At 40.1% G+C, this 20,161-nt stretch overlaps 1 protein-coding gene across 2 annotated transcripts in view; it reads right to left on the bottom strand.

Annotated features, from left to right (window-relative positions):
- The window catches only part of LOC137296346 (NK-tumor recognition protein-like), a 33,585-nt gene extending 16,938 nt beyond the window's left edge, over window positions 1-16,647 (bottom strand). Inside the window, exons 1-4 of one of the 2 annotated variants that reach the window (XM_067828121.1) lie at window positions 16,273-16,647; window positions 14,060-14,179; window positions 8,710-8,816; window positions 5,887-6,605 (exon numbers count right to left, since the gene is read on the bottom strand). In XM_067828121.1, the coding sequence (XP_067684222.1) occupies window positions 5,887-6,605; window positions 8,710-8,816; window positions 14,060-14,179; window positions 16,273-16,400 (1,074 nt within the window). In that variant the 5' untranslated portion in view covers window positions 16,401-16,647. Of the gene's footprint in view, window positions 1-5,886; window positions 6,606-8,709; window positions 8,817-14,059; window positions 14,180-16,096; window positions 16,154-16,272 lie in introns of those variants that run through there. The other variant, XM_067828122.1, reaches the window with a different exon arrangement.
- Window positions 16,648-20,161: the final 3,514 nt, after the last annotated feature.

The following is a 20,161-nucleotide window of genomic DNA, read 5'->3' as shown; positions in this document are numbered from 1 at the left end:
GGTGACAAGTATCACTACACATGGATAAAACATCTCAGCCGGTTGTTGCACGACCAGTCGTAACACGATGGGGAAAAACACTTTTGTGTACGATGCCTACACGGTTTCAGTCGAGCTGATTTATTAGAATCCCACCGGAAGGATTGCCAAGGTGTGGGGCAGACGGCCATACGAGTCGACATGCCTAAGGAAGGTGATAATATCCTAAAATTCAGTAACCACAAGAACCTAATGTCTGTGCCTTATATCATATACGCCGACTTCGAAGCCTTAGTTGTGGGTGGGGATTCCACCAGTGATGCCGCCGTCGAGGCTCCCTTCACCCACAAAACACAAGAGCATAAAGCCTGTTCGTTTGGATACATTGTCGTCCGTTGTGACGGGGAAACGAAAGCTCCGGTAGTATATAGGGGCCCTGACGCGGCTGAAAGGTTTCTAAAGTGTTTGCAGGAGGAAGAAAAAATTATTAGGAATGCATTGTATAAAATCGCTCCCATGCGTCTGACCCGAGTCGACAGGCTAGCTCACGCTAGTAGCACTAACTGTCACGTGTGTGACTCACCACTTAACGGTGATTCGGTGAGAGATCACTGCCACATAACTGGTAAGTATAGAGGCGCCGCTCACAGCGCGTGCAAACTCAAGCTTAAAATCAACCCTAAGACAATAAACATCCCCGTTGTCTTTCACAACTTGAGAGGGTACGACTCACACTTGATCATGCAGGCCATCGCGAAAATCGATGGTAATATAACGTGCATCCCCAACAACATGGAGAGATACATCTCCTTCAGCTTAAACGGACTTAGGTTCATTGACTCGTTTCAGTTCCTCCTGTCGTCACTCGACAGTCTGGTCAAGGCCAACAATACCTTCCCTATCACCGATCGATACACAGACGCCGAGACTAGACCCCTGCTTATGAGGAAGGATGTGTACCCCTATGAGTACATGGATAGTTGGGTCAAGTTCACCGAGACCAGACTACCCCCTATTGACTGCTTTTATAGCAAGCTGAATGAGGCGTCCGTCTCACGAGATGATTACTCGCACGCGACTAACGTATGGAATAAACTGGGTTGTAAGAACCTGGGTGATTATCACGACCTGTACTTGAGGACAGATGTACTGCTGTTAGCCGACGTGTTTGAGACGTTTAGGCGGACGTGTTTCAAGCAGTATAAACTCGACCCCGCATGGTATTACACCAGCCCAGGTCTGTCGTGGGACGCCTTGCTTAAAAAGACCGGAGTTAATTTGGAATTGCTCACAGATTACGACATGCACCTATTCATTGAGAAAGGCTTGCGAGGTGGGATTTCCATGGCATCCAAACGATACTCGAAAGCAAATAATCAATACGTGAAAGGTTACGATCCAACCAATCACATTCTCTACCTCGACGCAAACAACCTGTACGGCTGGGCCATGAGCCAGTATCTACCTACAGGGGGATTCGAATGGGTACCCCACGTTGATGTTATGGGGGTTGCACCAGATTCGAACAAAGGTTATATCCTCGAGGTTGACTTAGAGTATACCAAGGAATTACACACATCGCACAACAGCTACCCCCTGGCCCCCGAACGTATGAGGGTTAACCCAGACTGGATGTCTGAGTACCAACATAACTTGTCAGGTGGGCGTGTGACAGACGTTGAAAAACTCGTGCCTAACTTAATGAATAAGACCAAGTACATCGTTCACTATCGCAACCTACAGCTGTACCTGTCGTTGGGTATGAGGATGACCAAAATACACAGGGTGCTCATGTTCGACCAGAGCCCATGGATGGAGCCCTACATCAGAATGAACACAGACCTACGAAAAAAAGCCACCAGTGATTTTGAGAAAAATCTCTACAAGCTCATGAACAACTCGGTGTTTGGTAAGACTATGGAGAACCTGAGGAAACGCGTGACCGTGAAGCTGGTTCGGTCGAGTGAGGAAGACAAGCTCAGGAGATTGATAGCCAGTCCGGCATTCAACCGTAGTAAGATATTCACAGACAACCTGGTTGCCCTACACATAAAGAAAAGCCACATAAAATTCAACCGGCCTGTTTACGTGGGGATGAGCATCCTCGATTTATCCAAACACCTGATGTACGACTTTTACTACAACGAGCTCAAGAAACAGTACGGCGACAGGTGTGAAGTGCTGTACACTGACACGGATTCCCTGCTGAAGGAGATTCGAACCGAGGACGTGTACGAGGACATGAAAAAACACCTCGATTTATACGACACCAGCGACTACCCTAAGACCCATGCCATACACAGTACGGTAAATAAAAAGGTCCTAGGTAAGATGAAGGACGAGTGTGCTGGCACGCCCATAGCCGAGTACATAGGTTTGAGACCTAAGATGTACTCCATACTGAAAGCCGACAATAGTGAGATCCGGAAGGCTAAGGGGGTTAAGAAGTATGTGGTGAAACAACACATCAAACACGCCAGATTCAAGGAAGCCCTGTTCAAGACCCGTACCTTTAGACATAAAATGAACACACTTAGAAGTGATGGACATAAGATATACGGACTGGCTATAAACAAGACGTCCCTGTCGCCTATGGACACGAAACGTTGGATAGCTATTGATGGGATAAACACATACGCGTATGGACATGAGAAAATTTGAGGCTATTTACTACAGCCCGCGTGGGTACTGGAAAGGAGCTAGCGCAGTTGATAAGCTAGCTAAAATAGCGCGAGTACCCCCGGAGGAAGCCAAAGCGTGGCTTGAAAAACAAGCCCTGTGGCAGATCTATTTGCCGGCACCACGCTACGTGCCTAGAAGGAGGTTCGGTATTAACATACCTAATAGCGTTCACCAGGCAGACCTACTGTTCCTACCCCACGACAAGAGGTACAAGTATGCCTTAACCGTAGTGGACGTAGCCAGTCGTTACAAGGAAGCCGAACCCTTGACCACGAAAGATTCGGCCCAGGTAGCCAGAGGATTCGAACGCATATACAAACGCAGTCCGCTGACGTGGCCAACAGAGCTGCAAGTTGACCCCGGACGGGAGTTCATGGGTGCCGTGTCACAACTGCTAGCCAAACACGATACAAAGGTCAGGCGTGGCACGGCCGGAGCCCATCGCAGCCAAGCCATAGTTGAGAGATTTAATAGGACTTTGGCTGAGCGCTTGTTCGGCCATCAGTATGCTAGGGAGATGGTCACCCCTGGAAAACGATCGACTGAATGGGTCACGAGGTTATCCAAGGTGGTGTCGGCAATCAACCATGAAGTCACCCGTCTCACCGGTAAGAAACCGGCAGACGCTATCAAACTAAAATCAATAGTTGCAGAGTCGTCCGCTCCATTGCGTGGGAAGGAGAAACAGATACCAGATAGGGCCCTAGTGAGGTATCTATACCAGCCGGGGGAACACGAGGGTGATAGCCGTAAGCGAGCCACCGATCCTATATGGTCAGTCAAAACTTACAACATAGATAAAGTGGATATGAAAGCCGACGAACCTAACTTGTACTACTTGAGGGATGGGCCGGGTAGGGGGTTTGTAAGAGAAGAATTATTGATCGTACCGTACGGCACAGTGTTACCTCCAACACACGTTAAGTAGTAGGGGTAATAGTAGCAAGAGCTAATGACCCAACCAAAGCCTTATTTAGTAAATAAGGCTTTGTAGAGACATTTCTTGAAAGTGGTCCAGAACTGTCATTGTATATACTACTGGCTGTCCGGAAATTATCTGCCCTTGGTTTTCTATTTGTTACTTCCGAGAGATTTCTACAGTGTTGGCGATGGTCGTATGTGCCCGAACTTTCGGGAAATGATTGAGTATATATAAAGGCTAGTTGCCGTGTTGAGATACGGACACATCACTTGAGTAGTATCATAAGTCGCTGCCAACGTTTGATCTACATTAACCGCTGTTGGACCGATCGCTGTGTTACATTCTGCATGACTGTTTCTCTCTCACACTAAGACTTTGGTGAATTTGCTATATCATATTTTGTGACCCATTGCCTTAGATTTTGTCTCACTTGTATTGCATTTGAAATCAGTATTGTGAAATTGACTTCTGACCTTGAATAACTTGTTCTCTTTATTAGATCTAATAATACAGTATATGAATGTTTTAGACTTGTCTTTGTTCTGTTTTGCTGGTTCACAGGGGGTTTCATTCATCGTTTGTCACGGCAAATTCTTAACCGTAACACGCTGCGCTCAGCAATATTACAGCTATATGGCCGCAGTCTGTAAATAACTGAGTCTATTCTACCCTTCACCGTTCAAGAGGCCTGAGAGGATAGAGATGTTTTGGTCCAGATATCGGTATAAGTATCTATACGAGTACAAAACGGCGTACGTATCTATACTGAAAAATCATGCTTCCATAGTTTGATGTAACTCCGTATTATTGATACAGAAATAGAGGGAACTGTTGACTTATGTCCTTAGGTTCAAAGTGGAATTAGATTACTGAATGGTTTTGACGTTTTGCTCTGAAAAAGAGCTCTACCAGTTTCAGGGAAAGTAAAACTTGCTGCCATGGACACAACAAAAATATTTCATTCAAACATCCAAAACTAACTACAGGCACCAGTTCAGAACCAGATCCATCTGTGAGCCAAGTTACTGGGAAACAGTTATAAAGTTCTGCCCTGACTACCTCTCTCGTGCAAAGTCAAACTCAAGGCTAAAAAATAATACCCCCTGCATATGAGTTGCAGGGGATACTGGCCACTTCTACAGATCTGTATTCTTGTTAAATGGTCCCGAAGTTGTTATTCACATGGGAGGATCAAGGAATTTTGAAAGGAGGGGGTTCAGGGAACCTGGAAACCTCATTGGCTTAGCCAAAGATGAAAAAACCCTTCAATGTGATCATAAGTCATTTTCAAAAGGTGGGGATTCGAACCCCCGGAACCCTGCCTGCATCCACCAATGGTTTATGCTGACAAAGAAATTTCAGAACACATGACATTTTCTTTTCAATCCTCAGTCTTGTGTTAGATATTGACACCTGTAAAATGAATTAACTCTCTTCAGGTTGGTATTATTGGTTGGTAACAGTGTCTCAATCCTCTATGGTATATAGTTCTGTAAAGTCCTTAAAAAATAGTTCTGTAAAGTATCTGGAGATGTGAAGTTTAGTTAGCAATTCTTTAGGTTTCCAGGGAGTTTGAATTCCACCCACACCAGATCCTCTATCATTTACATATACTTCACTGTTATTGGGTGAAAGCTTGAAAGCTATTAAATGTACCATCAAACAGAATCTCCAGGAAATGGAAACTGAAATTTGCTAAATAAATGGAAACCTATATTGGGAGAATATTCCAAACAATTATTATTTATATATCTATTTTAAATTATCAGTGTGCAGATCATGTCACTAACAAAAAAACTGAAGGACATATGGTGACAAATTTGGGTTCAATCTTGGATGCAAAATAAATGTGCCAATGTATCAAGGAATGATGGTGTACACAAGTATTCCTTTGTCAGCCAAAAGCCAGTGTTTGATTCCCGACATAGGTACATTAAGACATACGTGTATGTACCATCAAATTTTAATTTATGAACTGAATATGTAAAATATACATAAGATATATAAAACAAATTCATTAATTCTATCACTTGAGTTTTGTCACTTTTTTTACTCTGACATGGTTGCTAAACCCCCTCCGATCACAAAATATAGACTCTTCCATACCCACTTGACCTAATCTTGAGAAATCAAACAGGAATGATACCTGCATCACCTAATGAATTTTCCGTACAAAGCAGGTAAAAATTAGGTGAAGTGGGAGGGCACTGGTACCCGGTCTCTCTTCTGTAGCATCTACCAGCAAATTAAAAATATACATACAACATAATAGATAGGAGCACAGTAAAATTGTTTATACATACCATTGACCGCACCCTTCTTCTTGTCATGTTTGTCGGGTCACATGGTTTTGTCTTTGCCAAAACATTTTCAGGCCTGTTTAATGTCTTTTCACAAGCTTTTCGTCTTTCATTGTACATATCTTCAGATGAAGAACTGCACCTTTCTCTCGATCCATCAAGTGACCTTTCTTGAGATCCAGCCTGCAAGTCCTCTCTGGATCCATCACATGATTTTTCTGTCAATCTATCCATCAACCTCTCTCTTAATCTGTCCTGCAACATTTTACCAGATTCATCACATGACCTCACAGCCAATTTATCCTGTGAACTCTCTCTGGATCCTTCATGTAATCTCTGTCTCAATCTATCTTGTGACCTCTCACTGGATTCATCACATAACCTCTCTGTCAATCTATCTTGCGACCTCTCTCTGGATCCTTCATGTGACCTCTCTTTTGACCTCCAATGAGATCGATCACTGGATCTGTCTGGAGAGGTATCACTTGAACTATCCGATGAGCTTTCTTGAGACCTTGCCCAAAGTGTATTGCTTAATCTTTCCTTTGAGTTCTTATAAGAGGTAGCTACATTAGAAGATCTGTTGTAAAATCTGTTTCGTTGCCAGTCACTTGACTTGTTAAACGGTCGCTGCATTCTTCCTCCAGTTCGATTAAACAAGGGCCTAAACTGCCACTGCCACCGTTTGGCCCTACTTACAGTACAGGCTCCATAGAGACTATCTGGAAAGACGATCAAAATAACACGATTAGGCTGGAAGTGTGACAGAGTCTAATGCTACCTGAACAGCATTGGAGATCTGCCTCTGTCATGTTAGTCTAGGAGGAATACCTGAATGGATGCTGACCAGTTCCCACTATTGTGAAACACGAGAGTGCTATGGTCCTGACTAGCCTGCAAACAAGGGCATAGGCTTCCCACAATCGGTAGGACTTATAGCATTGTCGTCAGTCATACTGTGGATTGCAAAATATTAGGTCACACTTAGCCAAAGCAACAAACACTGCAATAATTCATGGTTCAGAATACATCAACATCAAGAAAACACATTTAACTGTCAGCTGAATAAAGCTTGACAATATACAACTACCCCATAACACCATATCAATGTACAACACTGCAACAATGCACAACACCTCAAATATATACAACCATGCAGCAATGTATAACACCTCAACAGTGTACCAATACACCTTAACGTATAACTACACCTTAATGTACTAATACACCTTAAAAACATACACCTTAACGCGTATACCAACACCTTACCAAGGTACTACTATACTTTAACAATGCACACCAACACCTTAACAGTGTACTACTAGAACTTAACAATACACTACTACACTTTAATAATGTAAACCAACACCTTAACATTGTACATTTATATTCCATCTGAATTTAAGTTTATATACTCTCAAACTCAGTATGTTGGGGCCCTAGGTCCCTCACATACCACCAGCTACCACCAGCACACCATCAATAGCCACCACCAAACACCACCCACACCAACGGTAACACCGCCCACCACCAGAACCACCATAATCACCAGAATCACCGTTGAACCACTGACTGCCATCCACACTTCACCAGCAGTAGGGGGCGTTTACATTGTTCCCTGGCTAAAACACAGGACCCACCTCAGACCGGCGGCCAACCCCTCCGGCTCCTCTATAGTATATATAACCCCAGTCACCACTAGCTTCTCCGCCTGATTAGTCCAACTCTGACGAAACTAGTCACCTTAGTGCTAGCATCACAGCCCCTCCTCACCCACTCTGGTCTCTTTCTCTTCTAATGTATAACTACATTTTCACAATGCACAACTACAACTTAACAGTGTACAAGAACACCTCAACAACATATAACTACATCTTAACAATGTACAACTACACCTTAACAATGTACAACTACACCTTAACAACATACAACTACACCTTAACAATGTACAACTACACCTTAACAATGTACAACTACACCTTAACAATGTACAACTTAACAGTATACAACACCTTAACAATGTGCAACAATACTGAGTCAAAAAAGAAACTTCACAAAATGTAATTTTTAAACATAATGAATCATTTTTCTCTGATGATACATCTATGTATCCGAAATGGGATCCCTATCTTTCGACTCTAAATAAATGTTAGCAAAACCCACTCAAACCCATCCGTTCATAGTGCAAATGACATTGGTGCCAAGTCAGGTTTTGCATGTGCACCTTGACAATGTACAAGTGTCATTAGGACATGATACATGCACCATCTGGTGCAATCGAATTTGACTGAATCACACTAAGCTTTTGGTTCATTGCCACTGTAAGCCTTTAGTATAGTTGGGAACAGAATAACCCTATTCAGTGATATTTCATTTAATTACCAATCAAAAAAGCACTAGTTATTGATAACCTCTTCCTTTATCTATGTTGCAAGAATCCTTTAAACAAACACTCATATGTTTTAGAATTCTTTAAACAAGCAATTCCCTCATTTTACATAAATTTACATAACGTTGTCATGATGAAAACATAAAAGATATTAAAAGAGAAAAAAAATCCATCATGAAAAAGGCTCTAACAAGACTGTATAAAACGTTTCTACAAAACATATTTGATGGCTAAGGACTTTGTCTCTGGAAACAGAAAATGGACGGCAGACAGATGGACTGAAAGATGTGTACCGCTCCTCTGTAAGAATGCACTTCTATACAGCAAAAACATACTTTGAAAGTGTACTGCTGTTAGACAACAGAAACAGTACTACTACTCTGTCACAATACATCATGTCACAATACATCATGTCACTGTAACACACAGAAACATACCAGAATTCTGCTGCTTCTTCTTCTTCTGCTCCAGGTGGTACTTGAGAACATCCTTGTACCAATCGACTTGCAGGAAATGCTGGCCTTTGTACTCCCACCCATCAAACCTAAGGATACAAGATACAAGATACAATACACACAATGAATCCTTGTACCAATCGACTTGCAGGAAATGCGACCTTTGTACTCCCACCCAAGAAAGCTAAGGATACAAGATACAAGATATACTACTGGAATACAGTAACTGTGCATTATTTCATGGTATACCACTTAAATGCAAAAAGATATTAACATGATTTGTGATATTCTCCTTCATCGCTGTTTAATTGTTGACAGGATAATATTTATATCTGTATGATTTAACACTAGATATCATAACCACCCTTTAGAGAGATATTGTACCAAAAGTCAATTTACAAATTTAGTATCCTGTGCGTCCACCATTGGCTTTGATGCAGGCTGAACAAAGACATTGCAATGACAACACTATGTGGGTGGATGTGAGCAATCTACTATTGTCAGAACCATCATATCTACTATTGTCTGACCATCATATCCACTATTGTCTGACCATTATATCTACTATTGTCTGACCATCAGATTCACTATTGTCAGAATCATCATATCTACTACTGTCTGACCATCATATCTACAACTTCTGAAAATCATATCTTCTATCTACTTTTGTCTGACCATCATATCTACTATTGTCAGAACCATCACATCTACTATTGTCTGACCATCATATCTACTACTGTCTGACCATCATATCTACTATTGTCTGACCATATCTACTATTGTCTGACCATCATATCTACTATTGTCTGACCACCATATCCACTATTGTCAGAACCATCATATCTACTATTGTCTGACCACCATATCCACTTTTGTGTGACCATCATATCTACTACTGTCTGATGATTGTATCTACTATTGTCAGGATCACCATATGCACTATTGTCTGACCATCATATCCACTATTGTCTGACCACCATATCCACTATTGTCTGACCATCATATCTACTACTGTCTGATGATTGTATCTACTATTGTCAGGATCACCATATGCACTATTGTCTGACCATCATATCCACTACTGTCTGACCACCATGTCCACTATTGTCTGACCATCATATCTACTATTGTCAGGACCATTATATCTACTATTGTCAGGACTATTTTGACAACCATCTATTCAGTTCAGTTTGTAAATCTGCAATTTTTTTTCATTTTCTGCTACCATGAATATAATCTTCATGGGGTCGACTAGTCTTTCCCAACGGCACACCTGACTTATTTTTGCACAGTTGCGCTTGTCCATGGGTGTCAGATGAGAGGTGAGCCTCAGCAGTTGATGGATTTCTATCACAATAAATCTTATTGATTCACCAAAACCTACAAGAAGTACTTCTACTGCTTTTATAATACTTTTGACATTTTGACATGTCATACAAGACAGCAATTCTCAAACTTGTCATAACACAACCGAGCAGCGTTGTTGGTTTTTTCCATTCTTGTTCAAATTTGTATGCCTTAATTTTTTATCTTTGCTTGTGACTACTCACATTTGTCTCTAATTAATGTTTCATTTCATCATCTGTGTTCTATATTACCCTGCATTGAACTGCCATAGACATTGACAATGTTATGGAATCATTCATGTTTGTATTGGCACATTTCTATGTTTAATTGCTTTCTTTACCAGTCTTGTCAGCGACTTCACTTCACTTCACTTGATTCAGAACAAATGTTTCAATGCTTGAATGTTGTTTACTATTGATATCAATGGTCATTTTCATTCACGTTTTAGATAATCAAAGTTGGCACATGGCTTAGTATTTCTCACAGCCAGATGGGATACATCTGTGAGCTATTACTTAAAACGATGCCATAGTGTTTTAAAACATCAGTGACATAGTACTCATGAAACCATAGCAACATCACCACATCTTTAATGGGCATTCTAGAAGTTGGCGAGTCAAAAATGAAACATACAGCTTTATGGATTACAACTTCTTGTTTATTATGTTGAGCGATGTTTCAATGTAGATTCTTACATCGTTTACGAGCTAAATGTGAATATAACCAAATAGTGAGAAGCTTATATGCATGCGCCAAGAATATTTGCTCCAGCAGCGACGACCTACAAAAGGAACTCAGCCACATATAACATGTCTTTACCAACTTCAACCAGTATCCACCTAACCTAGTCAAGAGGACCATCTCCACCATGCTCCTGGACAATACCAAACTGGCCAAGCAAGAAACCACCCCATTAGAATTACCCTTCCTTACACTGACAAGACCTCCCATCAAATTAGCAGACTCCTTAAACACCAAGCAGACATCGACACCATCTTCTCTGGCTCACCAACCATCAGGACCATCCTCCAAGCCAATGGCCATAACCCCTCCTCCAGCATGCAGCCCCCCTAAAAGGAGTGATTTACAAGGAGTGATTTACAAGGAGTGATTTACAAGGAGTGATTTAATGTGAAGATTCATATATAGGTGAAATTTCTCGCCCTGTTGACACCTGCATAAAAGAACACAAATCCTCTACAGCCAAGGCAGACAGCAATTCTGCCCTCTCAGACCATCAACAAAAATTCCCCAGTCATCGCATCAAGTTCGACAAATTCGAAATATTGTCAACCAGAAACCAGGACTTCACAAAAAGGAAACTGTTGGAAGCCATCGAAATCTTTGATCAATAGAGACCAAGGATACTACATACCATCAGTCTATGAGGAACTGATCAAACCATAGACTATCTAAGCATTGTGTCTGTTTTGTTGTTACTACTACTCCCATTCATTGGCTTCATCACTTGTGCTCATTGTTGCTTTAGCTCCCTACTGGCCTCCTCCAATTATGTACCACTTGTTTACTCTATCACATGCTATTTTTAATGTTAATTCGCTGTTTGTCGTAACTTACCATGTATATAAGCTTCTCACTATTTGGTTGTATTCACATTTCACTTGAAAACAATGTAAGAATCTACATCGAAACGTTGCTCAATGTAATAAACAAGAAGTTGTAAACTACATGTGCCCTTTAATCAGTCTAGTCCACTCTCTGCAGTCCAAGCCAATCAGAATTGAAGCCTATCTATTGACTTCCTATTACAGTTTAGGTGTTATCAGGTCAGCTGCACTCTAATAGCCTTATCATCAAGCCTAACCTGTAGCAATCATCTCCACACATTAAACATCTGAGATTAACAAGATTTATGTTTTGGTATCTGCCAGTTTCTCACCTACTGCTAAGTTATGGGAGTTGAATCGGAATTTGATAAATACTTCTTGTAGAGATATGGAATAGATTTACGTAAATAATATTGAAGCGAACATTGACTGAAAATGTTTTCAAAATTTGTCAAATTTGGACAGCATAGTAAAAGTACAGCCTATCATCATTATTTCTTTTTTAACAACTGACAAATAATCGGTAAGACATCCTCCAGTATCCAATAAATTTGGGGAAAATTGAAATGAGGAAAATCTTCTTTGAGAAGCATTTTTAGAAGTTGGATATATCTGTCAGTATGTTCAGATACAATTAAAGTTAAAACTCATCCTTATCAGATAAGGAATATATATCCAAGTGATATGATTTGACGAGAATGGAATTTAAGGGGTGATATGGGTGGAAGTCTTTCCAAATAACCTACGGGTAACACCTGCCTTAACCATAGTCCACTGAAACCAATGCTTGACAAAATACACTTAACGTGATATGCCAAATCCTTAACAGCATGGGTCTCTACCCCCTCAAACAAATACTCAAAGCATGGGAATTCATGATCGGTTGCCATGGCAATAGAATGTCCAATATCATCATGAATATGGGAATTACCATCAAAGATAGTTATGCTGTCCATACTGATAGGTAACCATGGTAATGAGTTCATATTTAGACTGGTACGTTTCAGTTTAATTTGAAGAAACCCTAAAGTGAATTATTGATCATTAATTCCAGGAATATAAAATTAGCTGGGTTGAGATACAGTACAAACAGTAAAGAGTTCATGAGAAAAGATATTTATGGAAAGAAAATATAAATGTGTTACTTCTTAAAATGAATAATACAAAATACAGGCTGGTTATTACCTCCATCGAAGCTTTAATGGAGACGCTAAGGAAATACATTTTATTTCCAGTTTTGTTTCTTTTGCATAGTAAATTTATTTTAACTGAAGTGCTCAAGTAATTAAAATTGAAAATGTGTTGCAATTATGTGGATAGAAAATATTTTCTTGTAATTATATGCATAGAAAACATTTTTTGTAATTATATGAAAAGAAAACATTTGTTGTAATTATATGAAAAGAAAACATTTGTTGAAATGATATGTACAGAAAACATTTGTTGTAATTATATGAACAGAAAACATTTGTTGTAATTATATGAAAAGAAAACATTTGTTGTGGTAATGATATGTACAGAAAACATTTGTTTTAATTATATGAACAGAAAACATTTGTTGTAATTATATGAACAGAAAACATTTGTTGTAATTATATGAACAGAAAACATTTGTTGTAATGATATGTACAGAAAACATTTGTTGTAATGATATGTACAGAAAACATTTGTTGTAATTATATGAACAGAAAACATTTGTTGTAATTATATGAACAGAAAACATTTGTTTTAATTATATGAACAGAAAACATTTGTTGTAATGATATGTTTACAATGATGCAGGATTAACAATGAAGGATACTGAGGTAAAAGAGAGGGTTCTTGTTGAGTCAACCAGCCCATGAATTTTGAGAAGCATTGGTGTCCAGCAGTGGTGTAGCTTTGGCCTACCTTACTCAAATTCAAACCAGGCTTCATGGTTGTGGATTGTTATTTTCTGTTATGTAGTACAGAAAAATTCAAACCAGAGATGATGAAACTGGATTGTTATTTCCCATCCTGCAGTATGGTGAGTGAGTGAGTGAGTTTAGTTTTACGTCACACTTAGCAATATTCCAGCTATATGGCGACGGTCTGTAAATAATCGAGTCTGGACCAGACAATCCAGTGATCAACAACATGAGCATCGATCTGCGCAATGGGGAACCGATGGCATGTGTCAACCAAGTCAGCTAGTCTGACCACCCGATCCCGTTAGTCGCCTCTTACGACAAGCATAGTCACCTTTTATGGCAAGCATGGGTTGCTGAAGGCCTATTCTACCCCGGGACCTTCACGGGTCTCCTGCAGTATGGAGAAATTCAATGCAATGTTCATGAGACTGAACAGTAGTCTTTCCTGCTCTGCAAGATGGAGAACTCATACAATATTCATCATCATACAAAAGACTGTTTGCTCCTTGAGGATATGTCACCTACTTGTTTATCGCCTGTTGAGCCTCCGCCGTCTTTTCAAAGCGTAAAACAAGAAACTTGCCATTGGGACGCACTTTGTGGATTACAATCGAGCAGTGACCACATGCACCAGCAAATAAATCTCTGAAAGAAACAGGTGATTTCAAGGTGTTACCACTATTAAGGGTATATGCATCTGTAGTAGGTTATACAAGTAATCAAGTGAGCCATGTGGATGGTGTAGGTTTGTTGGTTCATGGTCAGAACAATTCCTGACGCATGTCATCATATCCCAGTTGTGCAGATCAATACTCACGATATTGATTGTCTGTGCCAGACATTAGAATACAGAGCACCACCACGAGGAGGCATGAGGAAGTTTGGACTTATTCTGACCTACTCTCACAACATGTGTCAGAATAAGCAACTCGTGGGCATGGCAGTTACTTAGTCTGGTGAGTAATGTAGTGTATCAAATACAGGTACTACATTTACCTACCACCTAATATATACCCACCTATAATCCACCAATCCTGATATGAACCTGTTTATAATATACCAGTCCTGGTGTCAGCCTGTCTATAATCCATCAATCCTGGTATTAGCCTGCCTTTAATCCACCAGTCCTTGTGTCAACATGTCCAGAATCCACTAATCCTTGCATCAGCCGACCTATAATCCACCAACCCTAGTATCAACCTGTCTATAATCCACCAATCCTGGTATCAACATGTCTGTAATCCACCAATTCATGTATCGGCCAGTCTATAATCCACAATCCTGCTATCAACCTGCCTATAATCCACCAATCCTAGTATCAACCTGCCTGTAATGCACCAATCCTATACCTAGTATCAACCTTCCTATTATCCACACAATACCTGTATCAGCCTGCCTATAATCCACCAATGCTGGTATCAACCTGCCTATAATCCACCAATCCTGGTATCAACCTGCCTATAATCCACCAATCCTGGTATCAACCTGCCTATAATTCACCAATCCTGCTATCAACCTGCCTATAATCCACCAATACTTGTATCAGCCTGCCTATAATCCACCAATCCTGGTATCAACCTGTCTATAATCCGCCAATCCTGGTATCAACCTGCCTATAATCCACCAATCCTGGTATCAACCTGCCTATAATCCACCAATCCTGGTATCAACCTGCCTATATTCCACCAATACTTGCATCAGCCTGCCTATAATCAACCAATTCTGGCATCAACCTGCCTATAATCCACCAATACTTGTATCAGCCTGCCTATAATCCACCACTCCTGGTATCAACCTGCCTGTAATCCACCACTCCTGGTATCAACCTGCCTATAATCCACCATTCCTGCTATCAACCTGCCTATAATCCACCAATACTTGTATCAGTCTGCCTATAATCCACCAATACTTGTATCAACCTGCCTTTAATCCACCAATACTTGTATCAGCCTGCCTATAATCCACCAGTCCTGGTATCAACCTGCCTATAATCCACCAATACTTGTATGAGCCTGCCTATAATCCACCAATACTTGTATCAACCTGCCTTTAATCCACCAATACTTGTATCAACCTGCCTGTAATCCACCAATCCTGCTATCAACCTGCTTATAATCCACCAATCCTGGTATCAGCCTGCCTATAATCCACCAATCCTGCTATTAACCTGCCTATAATCCACCAATCCTGGTATCAACCTGCCTATAATCCACCAATCCTGTTATCAGCTTGCCCATAATCCACCAATACTTGTATCAACCTGTCTATAATCCACCAATCCTGGTATCAGCCTGCCTATAATCCACTAATACTTGTATCAGCCTGCCTATAATCCACCAATCCTGGCATCAACCTGCCTATAATCCACCAATACTTGTATCAGCCTGCCTATAATCCACCAATCCTGGTATCATTTAAATTTAAATATATCAAAATTGCCATCGTTTATATAGATAACATTACTATCATATGCTAACAATGAGAAACTATGTCATAAATTACCAGTGCTTTCAAGTGTGAGTAATGACATTTTGATAGTTCCTGTTTTAACATTGACTCTACCTGGTTCGTGGTAGCACATTGTGTCCCATCGCACAACACACCCGGTTGACTGATTCCATTCACTGCTGACTCTTCAGGTGTCTGTGAGTCTATCAACTGGCCAATGGCCATATGTTCACAGATCATCATGACAGTACAGTGTTGTAAACAATTGTTCAGCTACGTCTGTTGTTTACCTTATGTTATCCGGCGAGGCGTTTCTCGGCAAACCTCTCACGAACACACTGTGGCGACTCTCTGGAACCAGAGACATATCGACGTTGAGTTTACGATATTCATGTCGTGGTGACGGTGGTGGGGGCATGTCGACCCCGTCCTACGCGTCTGCAGCCGAACCCTGGTCGCCTCAAGTGTACAATATGTTGGTTCTTTTCCTTCCTGTTTCTGCCTGCTCGGTGCGTCGGTTCATAGAAACCAATATGTCGCTTACAGCAAACATCGATGTCTCGGCTGTACTCTTTCATTCATTATGCAAACCGATTGATCGATCAATTTGAAATATACAGCTATAGTCAGACCACACCTCCTTTCTGTGAAGCACGTGCATGGATAGTTGGCGGGAGTAAAGATGCTAAACGGGGTACTGCCAGCCTCAACACGTACACACGCGCGACGCGGAAATAATAACGTGTAGTTTTGTTCGCTTTGTTGAGAGAAAACATATGGCACATGTATATCGACCGCTTCCTGTGACACAGACTAGAACAAAGTAACGCGCACGCACGGTCAACAGTTTCATAGTTTTAATATCTACTTAAACTCTTGAGAACCCACTTGATTAATTTTATTGTTTTAGTGTATTCAGTAATATCACTATTTCCTGGATGCACACATGCACTACAGCAATCAATGACGTAGGTTTCAAACCCGAGGGTAAATTATGTCCAGATCTGTGTTTCCAGAAATAATATAACGGAGTAAGTTCAAAATATAGTTGGGTTTTGTTTTTTTATTTAGCTTTTGGGAGGCTGTATTTTATTTTCTTGTGTTTGGTTTTTATTGGTTTTTTTGTTTTTGTTTTGTTGTATTTTGGGTTTTTGGTTTTTTTTATTTGTTTGTTTTGTTTTGTTGTTTGTTTTCCGCTGTTGTTATGTTTGTGTGAATGAGTTTGTGCAAATGTCGGGTTTCAGTGGGACAGTAATGCAGAGGAAGAGATTCATGGTATACTGAGGGAAACAAATAAGGGAACATAACTTCATGGCAGAGTTCCTCCCACAGAGCTATCCTGTGGTGATGAAAAAGGGGAAATATGAAAGAATGCTTGTATTTCCCTGTGCTCCTATATTTTCTTCTCACGGTATATATGGAACATACGATCTGTACAACATTCTACAAATCCACGTGTACCATTTTTTCACAAGATGATGTAATTGCCATCACGTGTCGGAATCAGTGCGCTGCACAACATGAGCAAGTGTGCACAGTTATTACTGAATTGTGTATGGTTACAATACATATTTTAGATGTATATAACGATGCACTAATAGACTGCTCATTACAATGAACTAGACAAATTCTTGGTATAAACTGAGTACACGAGAAAGAACCAAATAGTAATAATTGCAAGAACAGTTCACATAACAAATACCCAGGCGCCCTTTGTCAACCCTTGTCACATCAAATAATTCGTGTCAAGGTAGTATGTCATCTTCTTCATAGCCTTAATAGCAGTATACCCGGGCATAGATCTCAAGAAGGCCCACCCGCAGAAACATTGTAAATGCACAAACAGCTATTATGTTTTTCGTCGCCATTGTCCGTGGCTGTGTTAATGTCCTCTGTTAAAATTCAAACCAGCCATGAATTCCGTTCCACCGTAACGTTTTTTTCAAAAGGCATCATAAAAAGCTTCCTCCATCTTATAAAACATAAATGCTTTTCACCGACAGTATTTAGAGCATGACAGTCCTGAAGATTATATCACTAAACATAAAGTCACACAGATTGGCGCCGGTTATTATTCTGGAGACGACAATACTTGAGGCACTGAGATAAAAGTGTGTCCGTTACTACATCACAAGTTAAAGCAGTACAATCTTTTACAGATATAGTAAAAGTTTCACTTCTATTTAAACCAAAGACTTGTAAACTAGGGAGACAGTGGATAATATCAGGGGAGCTCAAGCTGGTTCAGACAAGGAACTAGACAAGCCATTATTTGTAAATGTTTCAAGAGCATTTGAGCATTTGATTCAACACAACGAAAAAACGTTGGCTTGGGTTTAACACCCACAGCTACAGTGGTAAAATATGAAGAAACCTTTATGCAATATGTATAATATATTAACAGCCATTCATTCTTTATAATAATTCATGCCAAAGTAAGTCAAATTCTATCATGTGGTGCTGAAATCTGGGGAATAGCAAAATTTGAAAAAGAAAATCAAAATAAAATTCTCTGAGTTAAAATTTACCCTATTAACCCGGTGATTTATGATCACTTAGATGTGTGTTCAATGCAAGCATTAAAATTATTTACTGACTAAAACTGTTGATTATGTCTTCAAATCGCCTACTCAAGAAGTGTATACTAAGCTGTTGTTAAATGATAAAAGTGGACAAACGGGGCAACTAACGTAAAAAACACTTTCTATATTCTATTAGTTTCGGAATTATATGGAATGCACAAAATGTCGAATCACCTACATTATTCATTCAATCCTTAACGACAAGAAGGTATGTACATTCAAACACGGTGTGAGAGGATATCCTTATCAAATAAAAGCACGCATTTTTCATTGTTTAGAAATGCCATAGTCATTTATTTATATCTATTCTTTGTTAATATACAAACAGTTTAGAACAGCATAGGCACGACGCCACTGTAATTCTCATGATTTCTTGATTGAAGCAGATATATGCATGTTAAAAGAGAAAATAGATTGTGTACATTTTGCAACTGACACCAAATAAACGATGAATTACTTTTCATCCTAACATGTCCGGTTGCGAAGCAAAGATATTGGAAGATATCACTATGTCCATCCTAACATGACCGGTTGCGAAGCAAAGATATTGGAAGATATCACTATGTCCATCCAAGTCTGGTCAAATGCTCCTCACTGTTAAGTAGTAAAACTCCAGTCGTTCTCCAAAACATGCCAAAGGTCATCGACTGTGCCATGATTACCCGACCTAAATACCTCTCAAATGTAGCACAACTTTATGTACTGTCGGCCTGTGTTCCCTTCACTGCTGACAAAAATGATTGTACTGTATATTTACATGGTTCAACGCACACAGTGATCTTATACTTATGGTTGTGAGGTTAATGACAACAGTTCTAAATTACCAGAATAGAATGTAAATCAAAGAGCAACAGAAAGCACGCACCTGGTTATTCTTTCCCCCAGATGATGTAAATATTTTTATAGGTGTTTAGATTTTGACCTAAAAGTCAAAAGCATGTCCTTATGTTTCCGTTAAACCTGCTATATAACTATGACATTCGCGTCATCAAAATTGTCAGTACAAACCATAAGCAGACGATACCTTATCAACGTGGTCGTTCGTTCCAGGTATTTTATGCACGATTCTGACAACATCGGTTCATACTCTTTTAAATATCTCAACATAAACTTTATGAAAGAAAGACATGTATGATGTTAATCAATAGATGAGACACATTCAACACACATACAAAAGCACAAGACATCTTTGTGATGACCCTTTGAACCTATCGGCAGCACAGGGTTAGCGCGATCCGTCGTCATACGTGGCTGAGCGATCTAATTGCTAATTTCATGATAGTAGAGCAACAGTTAACCATCGTTAAACATCATGATATATCTGTATGACAACACATCTCTAGTAGTTAAAAAGGTGTTTCAGTTCCTTTGAACTCGTCACAACGCATCCCTTGTGCACGTGAAGCATACAACCCACACCTTTCCCACAATTCAGTTTCTCTGACATGCCATTTATGGGTATGAAAGCAGATAAATTTGTAATTGTCTCCATTAATGAGTGATGAAATGGCGAGGAGAAGACTTTCTGAAACACAAAGGTGGCAAATTGTCGGTATGCATGCAACAGACATGTCCTTCAAAGCTACTGAACGACAAC

Source organism: Haliotis asinina, chromosome 9, assembly GCF_037392515.1.
Source record: "Haliotis asinina isolate JCU_RB_2024 chromosome 9, JCU_Hal_asi_v2, whole genome shotgun sequence".
NCBI classification, from domain to species: Eukaryota; Metazoa; Mollusca; class Gastropoda; order Lepetellida; family Haliotidae; genus Haliotis; species Haliotis asinina.
The sequence above is the reverse complement of the archived record's forward strand: the minus strand, read 5'-3'. Positions and strand labels throughout refer to the sequence as shown.